The following is a 20,260-nucleotide window of genomic DNA, read 5'->3' on the forward strand; positions in this document are numbered from 1 at the left end:
GTATTCCAAGTTCATCGGTCTCGTTGCAATTTGAGATTCTCAGGGCATCTGCGGGGCTATACATGGAAGTGGAACAGGCGAACGTGACCAGAAAAATAGAGGCCCGGAACACACCCGCCAACGATGGAGCTCTGCACGCTGCGACACGAACACGTCCCCTCACAAAGACCTGCGAGAGTCCAGTACAGCCAAGGAAACAAACAACCAACAGACCAGGAAGAACCCTGCTAAGGCAATGCAGTTTCACAATGCTCTTTCTATACGGTTGCGTCCATGTCGGGGCGGCAGCCACTGCTGGTCTCGCGCAGCCCAATAACATTGGCATAGGAAGCCCATAGATTTGCTTCGCACTGCTCGAGCATTGCAGGGATGCACTGGGCCCCAAGAAGGGACCACACGTCGTCCGAGTCGTCAGGCGCCACAACAGAGGTGACCACGTCAAAGGATGCGCCATAGAGCAGACCCTTCACGCGGCACGACAGGCGCTGCGCCACAAGGTCGTACGGCTCTGGGGTTATCGAGGTGATAGAGAGCGCCAACGGGATTTGGTGAGCCTGCATCACCGCAATCATCGGCACACTACTCATGTCACGCTCAATGATGCCTCGCAGAGCACGCTCATTGATCGTCATCTGAGCGAAGCGCCACACTTCCGACACAGCACAATCCTGGAGAGTCACGACGAGGCCGGCGTGGCGCAAAGACGCGGCGACCAACGTCACGGAGTTGAACCGCTCCGTGCTCTGCGACAACTCGAGCGTCACCTGAGCCATGTGATGGACGCTGAAGAGGCGACTGTAGCCACTCACCAAGAAACGGAGTGCCGAAGCGGGGGCTGAGCATTGGTCTGTCCTCTCGCCAATACTCCGGGACACACCGACTGGGTGGAGAAGCTGCATCAAGATGGGCTTCTCCGCACATCCCTCTACGAGAATGGCGCCAACCGTCAGCGAGTGCACGCACCGCGCCGTTAGAGCGATGAAGCCGGCTTCACAGTCCATCTCGAGCGTCGCATCAGGTATAGCCGTGTTCTCCAAGCTCAGGACCGCCATGCCCTTCAGCGATATGCGCACTCGGTCGTCCACGACGCGGCCCGTCAACACGCGCAATGAGGCAGCCACTTCAATACGCAGCCCGCCCACATCGTACGCCGTGGCGTCCCTCCTTGCCGACAAAAAGAGCTCCTGACCGAGGTCTCGCTCGTCGCCCCTGCACGCGCGAAAGATCGCCTCCAGATCGTCGACAGAGCAGCGATCCACCGCGATGTGAAAGCTACTCAGCCGCACCGGCCATTCACTCTCCCCCCACGTGATTTCGACCGTGCAGGCACAGTTGCAGCTGCACAACACCCCAGGGAGGAGCACCTGTCCCTCGCCCTCCAACGGTGCAAAGACCCAATGCGCGACGTTGCTGTCGCGTTCTCCGCCTTCAGTCGAGGATGCGTCCCCCACGGGTACGGAACCTTCCACATGACAGATGGTTGTGAACTGCAGGTGAGTCACTACGGCGCCAGGGAGCTCCGCCACCGTGGCAAAGCGAGCGTTGCCGAAATCGCCGCGCAGGCTAACCAAGGGCAGCCCGTCGCTATCCACGGCACCCATCAAGCTCAAAGGAAGTTCCATTTCAGGCGTTGGTCCGTCATTCGCCGGCTGTGACGCTGGCAGTCCTCCTGCCAAGGCACCCGCACCGCCTACAAAGCGCGCTCCGTGAGAGACAAAGTTCATCTGATGGAAGCGCTGCCCCGCAGGTGCCTCGCGGTCCGCGCAGACGCCATCGGCGCTTAGCATCAGCACCTCGAACTCGATCGATTCCATGACGAGGCCAGCGAGACCAAAGTTGACGCCATTACCGGACACAGTGAAGCGCAGCACCGCGCTGCACTCCTCGCCACCAACGCCGCTGCCCGCGCGAAGAGAGCCGACAGTCAGCACCAACGTGGTCAGCACAACCGCGTTCCCTCTTGCATCCACCGTGAAGGCGCTTGCCGGAAGGATGTAGCGCAGCACATCCATCACTGGCGTCGGGCAGCACGCCAGCGGACATTGCTGCACAAAGTTGACACCCGCGGCGATCTTGTAAGGGTACGGGCTCACAAGAGGCTGTGAGTCACGGGCGCTGGGGACGCCCATCGCGTACGGCGGCGTGAAAACGATGTCGTTGATTGCGAAGGCCATCGTAAAGGGCCGTTCGTGGAAACCGACGGCGTAGAGGAACGGTGCCACAGTCGGAAAGTGGTGGGTTGGCACCCAGTTGGATTCAGTGATGCGAACGACAACGAGCGGGCTCGCAACGTGCTCATCCAGCGGTGTGATCGTGTCGGGTGTGGAGAGCAGCGCGCCAAGCTGACGCTGGAGCACAGTGGACAGACTCCAGAACACGGAAAGAGACGCGCACGCGCTAGAAGCCGGGAAGCCGTACCAGTCCTCTGCAAGGGAGCCGACGGCTTCCAGACACGGGTAGAACCAGGACGTTGTCCGCTTCGTGAACTGCAGCGCTTGCCGGAACGCCAGCGGATGATGCAGAAGCTCGGCGAGGTGTAGCACGTGCGGGCCGCCGATCGACGTGGTCGTCGACGACACCACGAGAAGGTGGATGATATCAGACGAGAGATACTCCCTCGAGAGCCACTCCGAAACTTCCGCAGGAATTGAAGGTGGCAACAGAGGGGCTACCGCGCGTGAGCTTCGGCCGTCCGCCTCCTGCGCCGCCTCCTCGCCGCCCAGCCGCATGTAGCTCCCAGCCTCCTTTGCGGCCCTCTGTAGGAAGGTCTGGTACATCTGCTTCATCTTCTGCACAGTGCCTGCCACCTGCCCTAGTCGGCTTATGGCGTCCGTCTGCCGCCGTTGATTCACCGTGCGCATGTGTTCCTCAAACGCATACAGGCACGACTGCATAAAAGCACCTTCACGATTGAACGCGTCTGAGATCCATGAGCGGTAGATGGTGTTAGTGTAGTGCCCCGGTGTGGGCTTCGCAACCTGTGCAAGAAGAGCGTGGCCACCACGTCGAATCAGCCACCGTGCTGCGTACAAGCTTAGAGTGAAGGTTAATGGCTCGTCCACCGACAGTGGCGTCTTTCCTGGCACCGCTTCCGGTGGCACCACTCGTCGGGCGAAGCGAAGCCGCCAAAAGGCCGCCGTAGGCACCTCCACCCAGCGAAGCGAGACGGTTTGGTCGCACAGGTGCAGCACGGTTTCGGCAACGGTGACGTAATCCTGTCCATTATTGCTTGTCTCCACGAGCACCTGCTGAAGCGGCTGATTCGCGGGCAGTGGCGGTGCTGGTGGCGGTGGCGGTGGCGGTGGCGGTGGAGGTGGCGCCTCCGCGTCAACATAACCCGAAGCGCTGCTCTCCTCTCCCGGTGTCTCCACGACAGTGGGCGCGACAGGTTCATCTACGGTGGACTGCACGAACAGCAGAACCTGATCAAACATCACGGGAGAGAGAAAGGACCACGTCACCGCTGTCGGCGTCGAATCCTGCACCGTGTCTGCGCTCTGCGGACTCTGCGCCGCGCACTGGAGCACCGGCATCGGGGGAGCTATGCGCGCCGTGGATGCCTCCGTTGTCCTCCGGTGCGCCGCGCGGCCGCTCAGCATGCTTGGAAACTGCACCTCTGTGAACCCGGTAGTGCTCACGACCATGCCTGGTATCTCTGCTGTGTCGACCAGCTCCGCATACTCACTGCTGTGCTCGAACCACTCCACACCCTGCGGCTGATCGAGCGAGGTCTCATCCACCGGGCGAAGGCGCCAGTGGGTACTGGGGGAAACAAGGGTGCCATCCCAGGAGACGGACGCCACAACCGCGGAAGACCTCTTGGACGAGTAGGCGCTGCACAGCGCATCTGCACGGCCACTATCCATCACGGCTGCGAAAAGCCACGAGGTCCCATCGAGGCCCAGGTACTCTACGTGGTAGCGGGCAGCGCTGCTCGGAAGCGTGGCGCGCACCCGCACCATGCGCTGCGGACGCGTCAACCTCAGCATCGAGACGGGTGCGTGCTCGACTGGTGCTTCCAACACAGTCTTCATGGGCAAGCTCCTGCGCAAGGCTCCGGCGGTTGCGGCCGCTGTCGCTGCAGAGCTCAGACTACTCGTCATCGACTGGGGCACAAACATGGAGATGTGGCTGGCTGTTGGGCGGTGGCCGAGTCGCACACGCGTCAAGTGCAGCGTCACGTCAGCGGATGATTCGAGCACGCGCAGGCGCCAGAGGACATGTGTGCCGCAGCTCGGCCACGAGAGCGAGCACAGCTGCGGTCTTGACGCCGTCGCCATTGCCGTGCTAATCGTCGCCTCAGCTGCGATAGACCATGTTCTTGCGTCGTTGGTAGACTCCACGGCGATGCGAGCCGTGCAGCTGCCCCTTTCGCCAAAGAACTCTGTCTCCCAGAGCGTCAGGCCCAGCGGGACGTTCATTAGCAGGATAACGCTGTTGGCGACACACTGCAGCTGATATGACGAGGTTGTCGCGCGATCTGCCATCGGCCACAACAGCGGTGTCGCTCTCAGGCAGCCGCCGTCGGCGTTGTACACGGTAATAAGGGGGCCGTCGTACTCGTGTGCGCTGAAAGACGAGATGGTGAGAGAGGATGGGGGGCAATCGCCGTAGGCGGCACCCGCTACCGTCTTCCATTCACACTGCAGGCGCCAGTAGCGATAGGGGCCATCTGGCAGCCAGGAAAGGGCGCACCTCCCGCAAGTGTCGCTGCCGCGGATCAGCTTTGTCGTCGTGGCAGAGCAGATACCCGGCCCGACAGCCGTGTCACTGTGCCACATCGTCCACGTGCGCTGAACGGTGAACGGCGATGTATCGCGAGGCTCGAAGGCAACGCTGCACAGCGCCACCGGTGACGATCCGTAGTCCCACATCAGCTCGTACATAACGCTGTCCGACGAAGGGCCCATGGGAGTGGCCGCGGCCGAGGCACACGGCTGCAACGACAACGTCACGGCTCCTGGCGCGCGTTGGGAGAAGAAGGAATTGATGTCTGCCACTGTCGTTGTTGCTGCGTCGCCCGAGATGTGCGTCGGCAGCTGGCGACAGCGCCGTCGTGGCAGGGTCAGCAAGCGCAGTTGCGAGTATGATTGAGCCACCGCAGTTTCCGACGCAGCCGACGACGGTATAGCAGCGAAGGCTGCATATGGATCTTGCGAGGATGCCACCCGCGACAGCCGCCAGTACGGGCACTTGCTCAGCGCGCAGGCTTCACTTGGCGTCCATAGCGTCTCGCCACACACACGGCCCCCAGCGGCTTGGTAGTGCATTGCCACATCCCTCCACTCGCCCCCGCCGTTCTCGCTGCACTGCACTTGCCAGCACGTCTTCTCACCACCCCGGCCGCCGGCGCTGTAGAGCTGCATGCCGGTGATCAGGAGGTCTTCGCCCGACTCCCCTTGCACAGCTTTCAGGAGCTGCGGCACATCGAGCAGCACGCTACAGTGGTGTTGCGGCTGGCCCCACTCGCTCAGGTAGAGCGGCACCGAATAGAAGAGACGCGACTCGGACAACGGGTCGGCAGCAGCTACCCCATCATCACCGCCATCGCCGTTCTCGGCCATGAGTTCGGTCCTGGAAACTCTTTGCACGCTGCGATCCCAAAACATGTACCACGTCGACGGCGAGCATGGTGTACACAAGACCGTATGAAGAGTGCTGCCAGGGGGCGGCGGCGGTGCACGGAAACGATTTGTCAAGCATGCGGCCAGGAGCACTGGAAGATCAAGCACCGCACCTGTTTCCAGGTCAAACTCGACGTACTTCACCTCTCGTTCCTCTAGCGACGACGCAACATGAAATATACCGATCACCGCGTCTCCCTCCTCGCTAGACCAGCAATTGATGACAGCGACGACGGTGGCGATGGGCAGCGACCCTAGTTTGCCCAGCAGTGCCGAGGTGCGCCACAGCAGCACGTCGCTTACGGGTCGCTGCTCGTGAAGGTCCCACAGCAGCATCCAATCACCGCGGAGTAGGGCAACCCTGCCTGGGTGCTCGCGTGGCGCGACGTAAAAGGCTGCATCCCAGCCAAGCACGAAAGGGTAGGGTATATCGCGGAAACCCGTGCGGCGCCCCATGGGCTGTGCCTCTGCGTGTGTCGCAGCAATGCTTGCGCCCTGGTGGGCCCAAGCCAGCTGGAGTATGGAAGAAGCACACACGAAGACACATGTGGACAGGGAGGAGCTCACGAGCTCCGGCATCACCGCGTGCGGCACGAACCAGCCGGCGCCGCTGCGGCTCGGGTCATCGGCGAACACGGAGTGAAAATTGTCGCTCGAGATCAGCCTCCTCGATGCTTGGAACAGCTCCTCTGCTTCAATGATGAGGGGATCTCCGGTGGCGGCTCTACCGCCGCGAGACGACGGCTGCGCGTCTGCGATATCGCCATCACTGGCGGTGGGCTCCCGCGGTAGTGGTGGCACCGTGAGCGTCAGTGGCAGGCACGGCGAGAGCACCGTGGGCGCGGGCAGCTGCGTCTCTGCGAAGCTGCCCGGGGCTGTCTCCATCCAGAAGAGACGAACAACGCCGAGACAGGCCGGCACCGGCGTGCGGAATCGCAGCCTCCAGAAGCGTGCGGTAGAGGAAGCCACAGACCCGGCGCCGCTACCCCACCGCGCTGCTACCACCGGGCTGGTGATTCGAACAAGAGCCTGGGAAAAGTACATCGTGCCATCGGTGCTGCTCTCCACGGAGGCCACCAAGGAGGAGAGCTGCAAAAGTGACGAAGGAAGCGCGGAGGTGTCGAGGACCAACAGGAGTGCCGTGAAGATGCGCGGCGGGGCAGAGGCGCCGAGGTCATATTCAATGAAGGATACCCGTTGCGCACCGTCCACGTCTGCAGTGCCACTAGAAACCTCCTGCTCCGGCGGCGGTGGCGACGATTGACCTTCGGCAGCGAGACTATCCGATATCTCACACGCACGCGGCCGCTGCGGCTCCTCTGCGTCGCCGTAAAAGAGGACTTCGTCGTGCCAGGTCGAGTTCCCCGTAAACTCGACGTCTGACTCCTGCGCGGACCAGCAGCGCGATAGCGCCAGCGGCACCCGCTCCCCCAGACCTGTCGCAATCAGCGAGGAAGTAATTCTTGTCGAGGCACTGGTCGAGAGTGGCTTTCCACAGCTATCCCCTGGCGAGTATGGCGCTCCTGAAGAGGTGTTGGCGGTGACACTGTCTCCTTCTGCGTCTGCGTCACGCGGGGTCTCGGCGGCGAGCGGAGATACGTTACTGGTTCGCGCCTGCCTCTCAGGATCAAAGACACACAGCTGTGGCGAGGAGGCAGCCAAAACGGTGCATGGTTGCGTGAACGCGCATTCTGTCTCAACGGCCAGCTTACACAAGCCCGTGAGCGCCGCTGTGGTGAACTGCCGAAAGAGAAGCGGCAGGTTCCGCAGGGGCGTCTCCGTAGTGGGAGATGCCTGCTCCTGTACATTCAGAAGCCAGCGGCGCTGTGGCTCAGAAGGCACACTCGCTCCGCTCTCCTGCGTTTCAGCTGCCGCCGCAACGTCTTCCAGGGGCTGCCAGCACACTGGTATCACGGCGCCGGTGCGACTCACCACATAGCAGGCCTCTGCGCTCTTCTCAGAGTCGGCGCTTCGAACACAGAAGGCCGTCATGGGTGCTGTCCTCAGAAGTCCCTGGAGCTGCGCGGAAAGCAGGAGCGGCAGCGCTGTCGTGCCGATGCCGCTTGGGCCGGCCGTCGCCCGCGCCGCGTCGTCGTCAGCGTCGCTGTCCACATCGCTTGGCTTGTCTCGGCGCACTTGTGCGGACTTGGCATTTTGCGACCCTACGCTTGTTTGCTGCAGAGTCTGGATCAGGTCCTCTAGCGCGGGCGGCATGGAGGAGGAGGTGTGCCCCGCTAACACAGGTGGTCCGTTTGGGCCAACGGTGTCCCTCGACGGCGGGTCGAGAAAGCCCATGCCGCCGACGCATCGCTGTGTGCACGTATCGAAGACAACGTAGCAGTAGTCACGGAAGAAGACGAGCAGCTGCGTATGAGGGATGTGCACAACGCCATCCAGTCTATCGTGAAAGATGGACGGCAGCCGACGGAATTGGCCGTGGCTACACATCGCGTAGGGACCGTCCACGCACTCGGCAAGGTAGAAATCAAACAACAGCCACTCTCTCCCGGAGAAGAAGAAGGCGAGGTGAGGCTCAGTCGGGTGCGCTACCGCCGCGTCAACACCCGTGCGGAAAGGAAAATCTACTAGCAAAGGATCGTCACACATTGTGACTGGACCGAAGAGGAGCCTGGACTCACGCTGACTGTAGGCGCTGACAGTATCACCAATGAACAGGAGCAGTATGTCGGACACGGGTGACGAGGAGGAGGTGGCGGTGTTGTTGCTGTTGCCGGTACCTTCCGGAAACGGCAACACCAGCCACGGCTTGCCCAAAAGTCGTCCCGGAATCGCCGCGGGCGCGTCACCGCAATTCGAAGCGTCGAGAGCGTGCATGTCATCTGCGTGCACCGTCTGCGATGCGCTGTTCGAACCCCTTCTCAGTTGCTTCACAGCCGATCTGGGCTGGTGCAGAGCACGCAGAAACTCGAGAATCCCAACCGACGACGCTGCTTGAAGGATCTTCTGCCGCGTTGCCCTTTCCCCCGCCCACTTCCGATGAAGCTGATGCAGCAGAAGGTTCGTGTCAAATGAATACGAGGGCCGGCTCTCCGTCTGCAAGGCCGTGGAGGCAGCGTTGGTGGTGCTCATGGCCTCCTCTGACGCTTGGCTCTCCGCAGACTTCGCCCTCAGCGATCGTTTCGGCGCCGAGCTTGCGGCAGAAGACTGCCTCAGCGTCTTTCTCCTTTTCTCGCCCAACGGCAGAGCGGACGGCGGTTTCGGGGTCTTGGCCGAGGCATGCCTGGGGGCCATCGATATCATCTGCTCGCGCCTCACGCTCCTGCGCTGCTGCGACGCCGAGGGCGACCGCCTTGACGGGACGCCTGTCGGGGTGCTATCGAGCCGCAGAGAAGACTCCGGAAAGCGAACGGTGGTGACCACCTGCGACGGGGATGGGAGCGTCATGATCCACTGGCGTTCAGCAGTGGCGATGGGTGGGTGGGACATGAGATCAGCCCCCTGCTGTGCCGCATTCAAGCCCAGTGCCGCTTGGTCTGATGTACCGCCGTCCTTTGCGGTCGTGAGCACGGCCGATGCGGCGCGTAGTGCCTCTTGTAGCCAATCGAAGCTTTCCCGAGTGCCGATGAGTTCACTAAAGAAGAACAGGAGCTGAGACGGGAAGCGGCTGAAGAGCAGCACGCGCTCCCAGTACGTGCGCGAAGCAGTTGCATGACCCTGACGTCGCCGTCCCATCCCGGGGCGGCAGTCTGAGAGATCAGACGTCGCCTTCGCCACCTGCCTCGCCTCTAATAAGCTGCGCAAAAACTGCAGCGGCGCCGGCAGATGCTCGTGACTCAAGAGGCGTCGCATTTCCGTCACGTCGCACGACCGAAGCGCAGCCCCCCACACTGTGGCGGCAGCCTGTCTCTGCTCTAGTCCCAACACCGTCAAGCACATCAGCAGCCGTCGCAGAAGGGCAAGCGCGTCCGGCGATGTGTCACCGAGGGGGCGTCCAACCAACTCGTAGCCGTACACATGCCCGGCTCGACCGGCTGAGCGATACTCTATCCCCACAGCGTCCAGAAAGACGAAGGCCAGCCCTCGGACGATCTGCAGGAAGACGGTCTTGGGAAGATAGAAAAAGCCCTTGTACCCGACACGGATGCCAAACGGGAACTGGAGAATGATGTACACCGTACTGTGGAGCGTGCTCTGCCCGATTACCTTTGCCGTTGTGTAGAAGCCGTGCGTGTGGGCCGACGTATCAGGCGCTATGACCCCGTTCGGCAGCGACAGCCACGCCATGGCAAACTTCACGGTCACCAAGATAGAGCGTGCCTGCCGTCGCAGCGTCCATAGCGCGGCGCGTATGTTATCGAAGAGATCGCGATGTGGGCCATCCACCACGCAGACGCGCTGCCGCCGGTGAGCAAAGGCGCGGTGGAGCCACCTCTGCACGGCGGCCTCACCGCTGCTGCTGCTCCACGTGGCCCAGTCCGCGACAAGGTCTCGCGGCGGTGCTTCGGCGGTGTTGTTGCGCCCATAGTACTTGAACGGCGCCTCGCTGACAGGCAGACAGCCCACCAACCGTACCGCCTCGCAGGCGCTGGCCAGATCCATGCCAATGGCGCGCACCGGCTGCTGGCGCAGCTGCCGACCAATCGCAAAGAGAAGATAGGGGTCCATGGGAGCCGCTTCCTCATCCGACAGCGCACTTGTCACGGTCAAGGCGCAGTTGAGCTCCCCGCCACAGACGTCCTCGACCACCTCCCGCTCGACGTCTACAACGCTGAAGTTGACGAGAGGAAGTCGCTGGAGCGCGGCGTGGCCGCCTACTGCGCTCGAGAGCGATGGGTAGCCGCTGGCGTAGCTGCAGTTCACGCCGCCGTAGCCGTACAAGCCGTAACGCACCAGGTGGCGCACACAACGTCGCGAGCACGGCTGCAGGTCCGCGTAGAGCTCGAAAAGACGCCAGAGCCGCACGAGCGCGACAGGTGTAACCACGGCCCCATGTTCTGTGATGTCCTTCTGCAGCACGCGTAGCAGCCACGTAGGGCCGTCCTGGGAGCATTCGGCTGGGCAACCACACACGGTGCAGCGAGGAAGACAGAGGGAGTTGTCGTCCTGGAAGAAGGCATCGATATCGATGCGAGCACGTTTGGTACGCCACCGCTCCTCCACCACAGCATCCACCGGCCCAGGGACTAGCAGAGACGGCGAGGGTGCAGAGCCGTGCTCAGGTTGCTGGGCCTGCTCCGCCTCCGCCTGCAGTCGCATGTGCTCGCGCGTGAGGTAAGTGCGAAGAAACACGAGGTTCGGCGCATTGTAGGGCTTGTGTGTCACGAGGGCCTTGGTGACGCTGGACACGCAGTGGCACAAGTCCTCCGCGAGCGACTCAGCACACAGGCCAGCGCAGACCGCTAAAATGCCCTTATTGCGATTGAGGCACTCCTGCCAAGCACCGCACAGCACCCGCAAGCCCGCGACGCTCACGGACTTTGAGGCTGGCATCAAGTACTCGAGCAGCAATCGAGTGACCAGCGTCTCGCACGAGGTCACCGCCTCGGACGACACAGCCGATCCGCAGATCATACACTCGCTGATTTGGTGCGTGGTCTCGGCGTTGCGGTTGCACTGCTGCTGAATGGCGACGTACTTTGGCAGCGACTCGTCCATCAGCACTTCTGTGATGCGCGTGTTATGCGTCACAAGGTGCAGTAGTTCCTTGGTCCCACAGATGGTCAAGGGAACACCACGGATGTCGATCTTCTCCAGCTGCGGGTGCTGCGCAAGGCCGGCACACACAATCTTCATGTCCTCCGTACTCAAGGCACATTTTGCGAGGAGGAGAGCGCGAAGTGGTGCGCATTGAAGGGTTCGAATGATGGGACCCACCCCACTCTCGCCAAGGTAGCCATTTTCAAACTGGATGATCACGGAGCCGAGCAGCAACTGCTTGAGGAACGTCGACTGGATAAAGACGCCTTCACTACGACACACGGACTCGTAAAACGCAGCCGCCTCTTTGGGATTGAGGAGAGCACTGCTCGGCAAGGCTACCGGTGTGATGGACGAGGTCATGCTGCTGCAGTCGGTGCCGCGCCTCCACTCTCTTTTTCTTCGGTTCGTCGTGTGTGTGTGTGTGTGCGTCCTCTCTATGTTGTGTCCCGATGTACGCGCGAGCAGGCGGTGTATGTAGGTTTATCGGGCAGGACAGGGAGACCAGCGGCTTGGTGTCAGCGGTGCAAAACAGCCGCAGCAGAAGAAACAAGAGAAAAAGAGAATGTCCTCAACGAATACAAGACTAGAAATCAAACGAAAGCAAGAACAACGTCTCCACCGCCTGCGTTTCTTTTCCACGTGTGTCTGAGCGTGTGTATGCGGTCCAAAAGGGTGAGTAACCCATCCACCACGTCTGTGATGCAGCCCAGCAACGCTGAGTGGCGTTCAAAGGCAACGAAACAAAAGATTACGGTGCAAGAGAAGTTCCTATTGTACATGAGAAGGCGTGACCAACGTCTGCCGCCCCCTCCTCAGCACCCACTAGTCCCCCGGTGTGAAACTTCAAGCCGGTGAAAAAATGCGATGATGGCCACGTGCACGCTTGAGAGGAGAGAGTGAGAGAGAGAGATACTGTATACGTATACGTGTGTGTATTGCAAGCAGCTGCAACTGTCCGCGTAAAAGTAACGGAAAAACGCCCAGCAAGGTTCTTCCCTACACAACGACGGGCTCCTAAGCGCGCGCCCCCTTACACACGCACAAACAAAACTCGCTTTTCTATGTGTTGTTAAGGGAGTGAAGGGAAGTGGCGGTGTCGACTCAGCGAGTCCACGAATGTATCTACGGTGGTCCTCCACAGGGCCTGCATGACGGAGAGCCGGAGAACGGGTGAGACAATAACGTTTATCACCGCATCAAGTGCAGCAGAAGACACGTCGTGGAGTACCAAAAGGCAGAAATAGGAAGCGAGAAGGCAAAGAGTACACACAACAGCAGCCACAGGAACTGCCATGAGAACGCGTACGTCCACGCAGTCTAGTCACCGAAGGACAGAAAGACAGAGCGCAGAGGGGAGATGGACGCAGGATGCACACAAACATACACACGAAAACGAAACGAGTAGTGCCCTGGCCTCACGCACTGCTGCTACGACCTCGCCGCACAGACCGCACTGAGTATTTTCATTGTGGCACCACTCGTTGTACCATTTGTATGCACCTCTTGCACCTTTCCTCCCTTACTCAACACCATACGCGCAAGACAAGGCTGCCGCGCCATTCCCCGACCATAGCGTGCGGTGAGCGGGTGCCGCGCACGCGCACACACACACACTCTATGTGCGCTTGTCAGCTCCTTTCCTTTTCGTGCAGTTACAGCGATTGCTCCCCGACCTGGACGTGAGTCCTCGTCTTTTCCATCGCTCATCCATCTGCGTTTTAGGGGATGTTTGTCCCCCCCATGGAAACAATCAGCACAGCTGCCTCGCGGCCGGCTCCTCTTTGTTTCTTTTTCTTTGTTCGTCGTTTGTTTGTGGTTTCCTCCAAAAAGTAAAGAGCCGCTAAAACTCGTGTGCCGCGGAGGTCCTTCTTGCGGCCCGCCTGAGTGGATCTGCTCGTGGTGCGATGGCGGCTGCACCTACATTTTCACCGCTGGCAGCGCTCGCCCTTCCCTCCCCCTCCCCCTGCTCTCAACAGTTCCACCGGCCACTCCTCGTCGCTGCGCTGCTGCGCGTTATTTGCAGTCGCATTCCGTACTGGTGGCAACATCACGCATTTGGCATGTCCCTATTCCACGCAGAGACCCCGGCACACCGTGTTCGCCTATTACACGGCGAGAACAAGAGCGGCTCACACTCGAAGCATTCAACGGCCGCTCGGAGGAGTGGAGGGGGCGGCCCAGCAAAATTCAAAAGAAAAGAGGTTGAGGAGGCGGGCGGAGGAAAGGGCCGCCGACAAAACGAGCAACAAGCGACAAGGGGAGAAGGCGAACATGGACGCAGAAGCGAACACCCGCAAGAAGCAATCAAAAGAAACACAACCAAAGAAAAAACTCCAGCGAGCACCCACCCACACACACGCACGCACACAAGGCGAGTGCGTGCGCCACTATGCCAACAAGAGCAACCACGAGGAACACCTCCACCCACACACACAGGCACACATACGAGCGGACACGCACCAAGAGAGAGAGAGAGAGAGCAAGACCTACACGCACAACGCACCCAACTAGAAAAAGGGAGCAGAGGGATGCTTGGACTCACAAGAACGGTCCATGAGTAGCTGTGTTTGCATGTGTGTGTGTGTGTGTGTGCAGAGCGGGGAAGTGTGGCCGAAAAAGGTCACGCGAGAAAGTGGTTTTGTGACTGGGTTTCTTTGCTTTTCTTTTTGCTGTTGGTGTGGCTTATATGGTGAGGAAGAGCATCAACGCCTGCTGGTATGTGCATCTGCCCTGCGTTTACATAAGTGTGGGGTGGGTGGGAAAGAAGCCCGACAAGCCAGCTCTCCTTTACTCCGCTCGCGTCTACAGCGCATCAACGCGGCCTCACGCAGCGAAGAGCCCTCGATTCGTGCGGCGCAACAACCACAGCGGCAGCGCCAGCATCCAACCCAAGCGCATCGCCTTCATCTCAGACACGAGCACAACTTCGCATACGTGAACACATACAAAAAGCATCGTGGAAGCAGAAAAGAAGTGGGCGGGCGGGCGGGGCGGGCGGGCGACACGCAAGCCAGTAAGCAAAACACACACACGCACAAGCGAAGCAGTAAGAGGCGAGCAAGACAACGAAGATCAGAGGCGCACATTGAATAAGAGGCACGAGAACAGTAGAGAAAAAGCGAAGAGGAGCCGGAAAAACAAAAAACAGAAGAAACACGAGACACGAAGCCATCAGCGCGAGCAACACCGAACCGTGAGCCCCGAAGCCAGACAGACCGCACAACCCGTGTAGAGTCAACGGCATACGCTGTCTCTCCTGCCCTTTGCGGATAGCACGTGGATCTGCCATGACCTGGCGCCAACGAAAGGGTAGACAGCGGGCTGTGTAATGCGCTTCAGCGAGGCACTACTGCAGCGACATGGAGGGAATCTGCGTGAGCCTTTCGTATGCCTCCCTCGTTTTCCGGTTGCCCACCCCCACCCCTCGCATTCACCTCTGCCTCGGCCTCCGTCAACACACGCCCTACTTCCACTCTGCGTCATAGCCTGGTTTCTCTGTGCTTCTGCTGTGGTCTCGCGGCGGCGTGTCCGCCCCCTCCGACACCATGGCGGTAGAGGAGCTCGTCGTGTTCGTGGATGCAGTGTGCGCAACGTCGTCCCACGGAAACGGCCACGTGTGCCGCGCCAGGTAGGAAGTTGCCATGCCCTCCAAAACAGTCACCAATAGCGCCACCACCGCCTCAGAGCCTTGCTCAGGAATCATCACAGAAAAGGTCGACATGTACGCTCGCAAAAAAAGCTGTGACAGCAGCACGCCAAAGACCCGTTTCGTGCGGCACCGTGCTGACCCTACAAGGCGCCGGCGCGCAATCAGCTTGCCGATCGTCATCAGCACCGAGGGAATCTGCCAGGTGAAGAAGTCGAAGTTCCATTCGTCGTCCGAGCTTGCGAAGGCGTATACCGCGTAACTGGCGTAGGTGCTAGGATTGAAGCGATCGAGCAGCGCCAGCACATCTGACCAACGCGTGAACATGTAGTCCAGCATAAAGCGCGGTGTTGTGGAGGCAGCTAGGTAGCGGACGGGCATGAGGAGCACCGATATGCCCACCTCGGCCCCCATGGAGAGGACGTAGCGCATCGCCTCGCGCTCTGAGGTGATCATGGCGCCCTTGTTGCCAAACACCTTCTCCGCGGCAAATCCCTGGCTGCCGTAGTACACAGTAGCGTGCAGACAAAGCCGCAGAAACGCGCCGTAGGTCAGTCGGACAGTTTCAAGATTAGAACTGATTTTGGGCAAATAATGCGTGCTGGACGTCCCTGCGTTGGCTTGGTGGAAGCCGCTCATTATCGTGGGGGCACCTGCGTGCATGTTGGGGCGAGAGGGGTCTGAAGCGTCGTCTTGGAGACACGTCTCGTCGTACTTCTGTTTATCAGATGGGGGGGGGAGGGAAGGGAGGGCAGAGGAGGGAGAGAAAAGAATGCGCGTGGGCGGCCGCTACTTGCTCGTGCGCCGTTGTGTGAGTGGCCAGCAGAAGGGCGTGACGGCCCGTATTGGTAATCTACTTCCCGTTTGCCGGACAGCGACTAAAGCAAGGGGAAGGGGAAAGGGGCGGGGACGGAACTGGGAGGTGGAGAGAAAACACATTCCAGAATGGTACGCACGGAGGCGCTCCTCCCGTGATGGGCGCACACAAGACACGGCTTTTGACCTGGCAAAGGTCTCCGCGGCAGAATCAGCGCCGCACCACCTGTGGCATCGAGCGCTCCTTTTTTCAGAAAATCCTCTTTTACGTCGCTTCTCGGCTTCGTCTGCTATGCTTGATGGCCACATCCTTCAAGCACAGCACCCATCAAGAGGCGCGTCCGTAGCCGTGTGCGTGACGCCGAGTCCTCTGCATCGCTGGGGGCAGCCGCAATGCAGCAGAACGAAAGGGGCTGAGACGTGGCACTCTTCTGTTTGACGGCATGCTCGCTTGTTGTTGCTGGGGCCACCAGCTGCGGCTGTCACGTGGACACCCGTCTCTGTGCTCCCGGAAGGCACAGACGCACGAGATGCGTGGGACACTCTTATCATGTGCGCTCAGTATCCGGTTGCCCACTACGTTACTGGCAGGGGCATCACCAGTTCCCGTGGCAGGTGCAGGGACGGCGAGACCACCAAAAACGGCTTGGGCAGCTCTCCACCGGATGGAGCGAGGAAGCTGACAAACTGCTTTCCCACCTCCAGCAAGGCAACAAACCCTGCGACGTTCGCCTCCGCAGCAGACGCAGCCGTGTCGGCCCAGACAACCGCGGCAAGACCCAGGTCCGGCACCTCTCTCCAGCTCAGCGGCTCGAATGTCTCCGCGTGGAGGAGCACCAACTCCGACATTCGTGCCACACCACGCACCGGCACCAGAGGAGTACGTGGGGTGCCAAAAAAGTAGCGCTCCAACTGCGCGCGCCGACGCTGCTCCGCCCCGGCGGAGCTGGGCGACTGCACACCTGCCAGCTTCGGCAGCCGCACAAAGTGCACTGTGCGGCCCAAGACAGCGTTGTACAGAAATTTTTCCAGCTCCCGATCTGCGCCAGTGACGACGACGTGCGTGACGGCGAAAATGGAGAGGACGTCGCTCAGCACGTCGTGCTGAATCTCGGTGGAAGGGGACAAGGAGTGGATCAAGAAGCCACCCGCCTCAAACTTCGAGTTGGCGAACCCGAGTGAGGTAGCCGCTTGCGCCGCACAGACGCACAGATCCAAGTAGCGCTTCCGCGTCGCACTCGTGACAGAGGCCGTGCCGTGGAAAAACGTCAGCGGCATCATCACACCAAAGTCCTCCGGTGCTGTCACCGGTTCCTCCACAAACGCAGCCGACACCGTACCTGGACAGCCCACCATAGGCATCGCCACATCCAAGTCCACGTAGCAGATGCCGTACGGGCTACCGTGGCGAACTGCGAGGTTGAGCAGTGCTCGCGACACCGCCTCCCTCTCCCACTGGTTCTCGCCGACAACAAGCACACGAGGGCCCTGCCAAGAGTCTTTGAGCTCCTCGGAGCTGGACAAGGCTTTCTTGCTGCGCTCTTCAATGGCCAGCATTGCATCCACGCGCGCAGTGTCGAGCAGCGCGTGGATCTCATCTAGGGCACTGCTTATGAGGGTCTGCAGGGTGATCGCGTCTCCGTCGATCTGCACAACGGCGTCACCAAAGGCCTCCAGCACAATGCACGCCCCCGCTGGAAAGGCGTACCGCAAGTTGCGCGTCAGTGAACTACGAAACAGCTCTACTTTTCCACTGAGAAGCAGAACAGAGCCGCCTTCCTGCATCGCATTCCATTGTATCGTAACCGCCTCCTGGCTGAGATGAAGCGAGGTGTGCGTCTTACGTGGTTGCATGGCTGACCAACAGAAAAAGCGGGTACTACATTCCACAAACAAAAAACAAAAGGACCTTGGGCGCGGTAGAGGGAGGGGGTAGCAACGCGAGCGATGAGAGCCTTCGAGGGTTCAAGCGACTCCGCGCGTACAACGAGCCACAATAAAACAGTAAAATAAAAAGAAAAAACACACAAAGTAACTTTAACAAGACAGACACACACACAGACGGAACAACTCATGAAACGGCCAAGCAGCTTCTTTCATGGTAGTGAAAGAAGCAAGGGACGGATTGCGTATCTGTACGTGCGAGCGACGCACAACTTTGTATGTGGCTGTGTGCGTGTGTGTGCGTGTATGTGTGTTGGCGAGGAGGAGAGGGTCTGCTTGCGCGCTGTACTGTGTGAAGGAGTCACAAGTAGAAGGTAGGAACAAAGGAGAAAAGCTATGAGCGCTTCGCAGAGAAACACAGAGAGACCAACCTGGGACATGGAGGCGACTGCACCTACGCAGTGCAGGTACGCAATGGTGCCCGCGTAGGCACATGCGCACGTTGGTCTGCGCAAAAACAAGCGTGCCCAGGTGTCGAGACCACGCCGCATCCAGCGATTGGACACCTCGATAGGTACTGCAATCAGCAGGAAAAGGCCCCACAGAGACCCCCTCCCTCCAGCAACCGACGCTGTCGCTTCCACTGGCAGCGTGCATGCAGTTGCGCATCACAGAATTCACTGCGACTAGTTCTACTCGAGTACAATGACGAAATGAATAGCTTTTCTTTTCCTTCGTTTTCTCGTCGCATGAAACGCCCTCACCCAGCGTATGATGAAGTAGCGAAACGTCACGTCCACCCAGGGAGGATAGAGTTGTACGTGCAAACAGGTGAGAGGGAGTGCCAGCGCATAGAGACGACGGCACACGTTACAAGAGAGCGAGTCGCACACATTCCATTACGAGAAGAGCTTCAACGAGCCAGTGATCGGTTCGAGTACATCCGACGGGGCTGGACCCAGCGCCACTACAACAACGTCGGATGGTTTTGCCACCATTTTGGCCTGCGCACCCCCGGTGACAGCCATCTCTGAACGCCGGGCCATTGCCATTGGCAGTTGATGCTTCCGTGCCGTAGCCACGACAAGCTCCATCGTTTCCTTGTCGGGGCACTTGAGCGTAATCTTGCCGCAGCCAATACGGTTCCACCACAGGTACCAATGGCGCCAGCGCTGATGATCCCCTGAGTCTGCTGCACACAAAGACTCGGATGATGGCGCGCTCACAGCTGCGCTCAGCTTAGTCTCCTGCTGAAGCAGCTCGACTAACTGGACGCCGGCCGACGCCGTGAGCACGGCCACTTCCTGTGCTGTAATCTTTGGCTGCACTCTGCTGCTCACGACGAAGACCATCTTGAGCCGCAGTGCCTCCATCTGCTCGTACTCGCTGTCTGAATCCATGTTGTCGCTGTCCTCGTCGGAACTGCCGCTCGTTGCCGACTCCCAGATGTCCTTGTCGGACGACGCACCGTCCGCCGCATGTGCATGATCAGTAGCGGCAGTAGCAGATTGTCTGCGCAACTCCTCCAGCAGCTTGGTGGCTCGATCTCGTCGCGACAACACCGGTGACGCCACCGCTTCTTTCGATGCCGCGTGGCGGCTTGTCACCCGCTGCACGATGGCCGCACAGAACAACGCCACCGTACACCCCAGCACTGTACCCGTTGCACACGCAAAAGTCTGCGCTGTCTCATCCAGCACGGAATCAGAGGCGGTCATGAAGAGCATGTAAAATGTCCTGTGATATGTTTCGAGTATGTGTTGGAAGGAAGCACAAGCAGATGTAGCAGCGGAGACACAAGTCGCCAGTGCAGCGCCACACACACACACACACACCAACGTGTGCGTACGGTACAACCAGAAACAAAATAGCACTGCCGCTGTGGATGTGGCTCTTGGTCAGAGTCGCCGCAACTCTCCCCTCTCCCTGTGAGCAGCTGCGTGCACGTTGGAGACACACACGCCACCGTCCCTGGATGCGGTCTGCAGTCCTTACAGAGCTGTTGCTCGGTGAAAGAGAAGCACACAAGACGGAAGGGAAAATTTTCTGACTACGAGGAGAGAGAGAGAGAGAGGGCAAGGCGATATGGAGAGCAGCAGAGGGTGCCGTGTGTCCTCTGGCCCGCGATCCTCCAAAGGAGAAGAAAACGAAGCGGCACGCCAATGGCAACTAGCCCCCCCCCCTCAAGCTGCACTCCTAGTAATGTTCCAAACTGCGAGGTGCCTTTCGCCCCCGTGCCGGTGAGCCCCCTCTGTAGTTCTTCGCCTACGTAACGCTACAAAGTGCAGCAGCCCCTTCGGCGTGTCGCCTGTCCTGTTCGAACTGAGGAAGTGGTGACTCAGCGCATGCAGCAGCCTTCAAAAGGAAGGAGAAAGAACCAAGTGGCGGGACGACCCGAGACGATCGCCTGTGTCACTGCATTCGGTTTGATGCCCCCCCCCACACACACACACTCACACTGCCCTTCCCAACTCTCCCATTCACCCGCCGCGGCTCGGACCAGGCCCAGAGCGGCTGCGATACCACCATCGCTCGCTTCGCTTTATGGTGCGCTCGTGACTTTGCAGATGTACAGATGTACCCTGTGCTCGCCTTGTCCACCACTCCGTGACAGACAAGGAAGCACTGG

General features: G+C 60.0%; 4 protein-coding genes across 4 annotated transcripts; all 4 read right to left on the bottom strand.

The window, feature by feature from the left end:
- Nucleotides 1-257: 257 nt before the first annotated feature.
- LMJF_30_2390 (conserved hypothetical protein) lies at nt 258-11,645 on the bottom strand (the record flags this gene model as incomplete). Its single annotated transcript, XM_001684792.1, has 1 exon — nt 258-11,645. The coding sequence occupies one exon, from the start codon at nt 11,643-11,645 to the stop codon at nt 258-260; it is 11,388 nt and encodes a 3,795-aa protein (XP_001684844.1).
- A 3,103-nt stretch (nt 11,646-14,748) lies between these two features.
- Nucleotides 14,749-15,570, bottom strand: LMJF_30_2400 (conserved hypothetical protein; the record flags this gene model as incomplete). The annotated part of the gene is made up of 1 exon (XM_001684793.1): nt 14,749-15,570. One exon carries the CDS (start codon nt 15,568-15,570, stop codon nt 14,749-14,751), a length of 822 nt encoding a protein of 273 aa, XP_001684845.1.
- A 753-nt stretch (nt 15,571-16,323) lies between these two features.
- LMJF_30_2410 (pre-mRNA cleavage complex II Clp1-like protein) lies at nt 16,324-17,601 on the bottom strand (the record flags this gene model as incomplete). The annotated part of the gene is made up of 1 exon (XM_001684794.1): nt 16,324-17,601. One exon carries the CDS (start codon nt 17,599-17,601, stop codon nt 16,324-16,326), a length of 1,278 nt encoding a protein of 425 aa, XP_001684846.1.
- Nucleotides 17,602-18,530: 929 nt separating this feature from the next.
- On the bottom strand, nt 18,531-19,031 carry LMJF_30_2420 (conserved hypothetical protein; the record flags this gene model as incomplete). Its single annotated transcript, XM_001684795.1, has 1 exon — nt 18,531-19,031. The coding sequence occupies one exon, from the start codon at nt 19,029-19,031 to the stop codon at nt 18,531-18,533; it is 501 nt and encodes a 166-aa protein (XP_001684847.1).
- Nucleotides 19,032-20,260: the final 1,229 nt, after the last annotated feature.

Source organism: Leishmania major, chromosome 30 (assembly GCF_000002725.2).
Source record: "Leishmania major strain Friedlin complete genome, chromosome 30".
In the NCBI taxonomy this organism is placed as follows: Eukaryota; Euglenozoa; class Kinetoplastea; order Trypanosomatida; family Trypanosomatidae; genus Leishmania; species Leishmania major.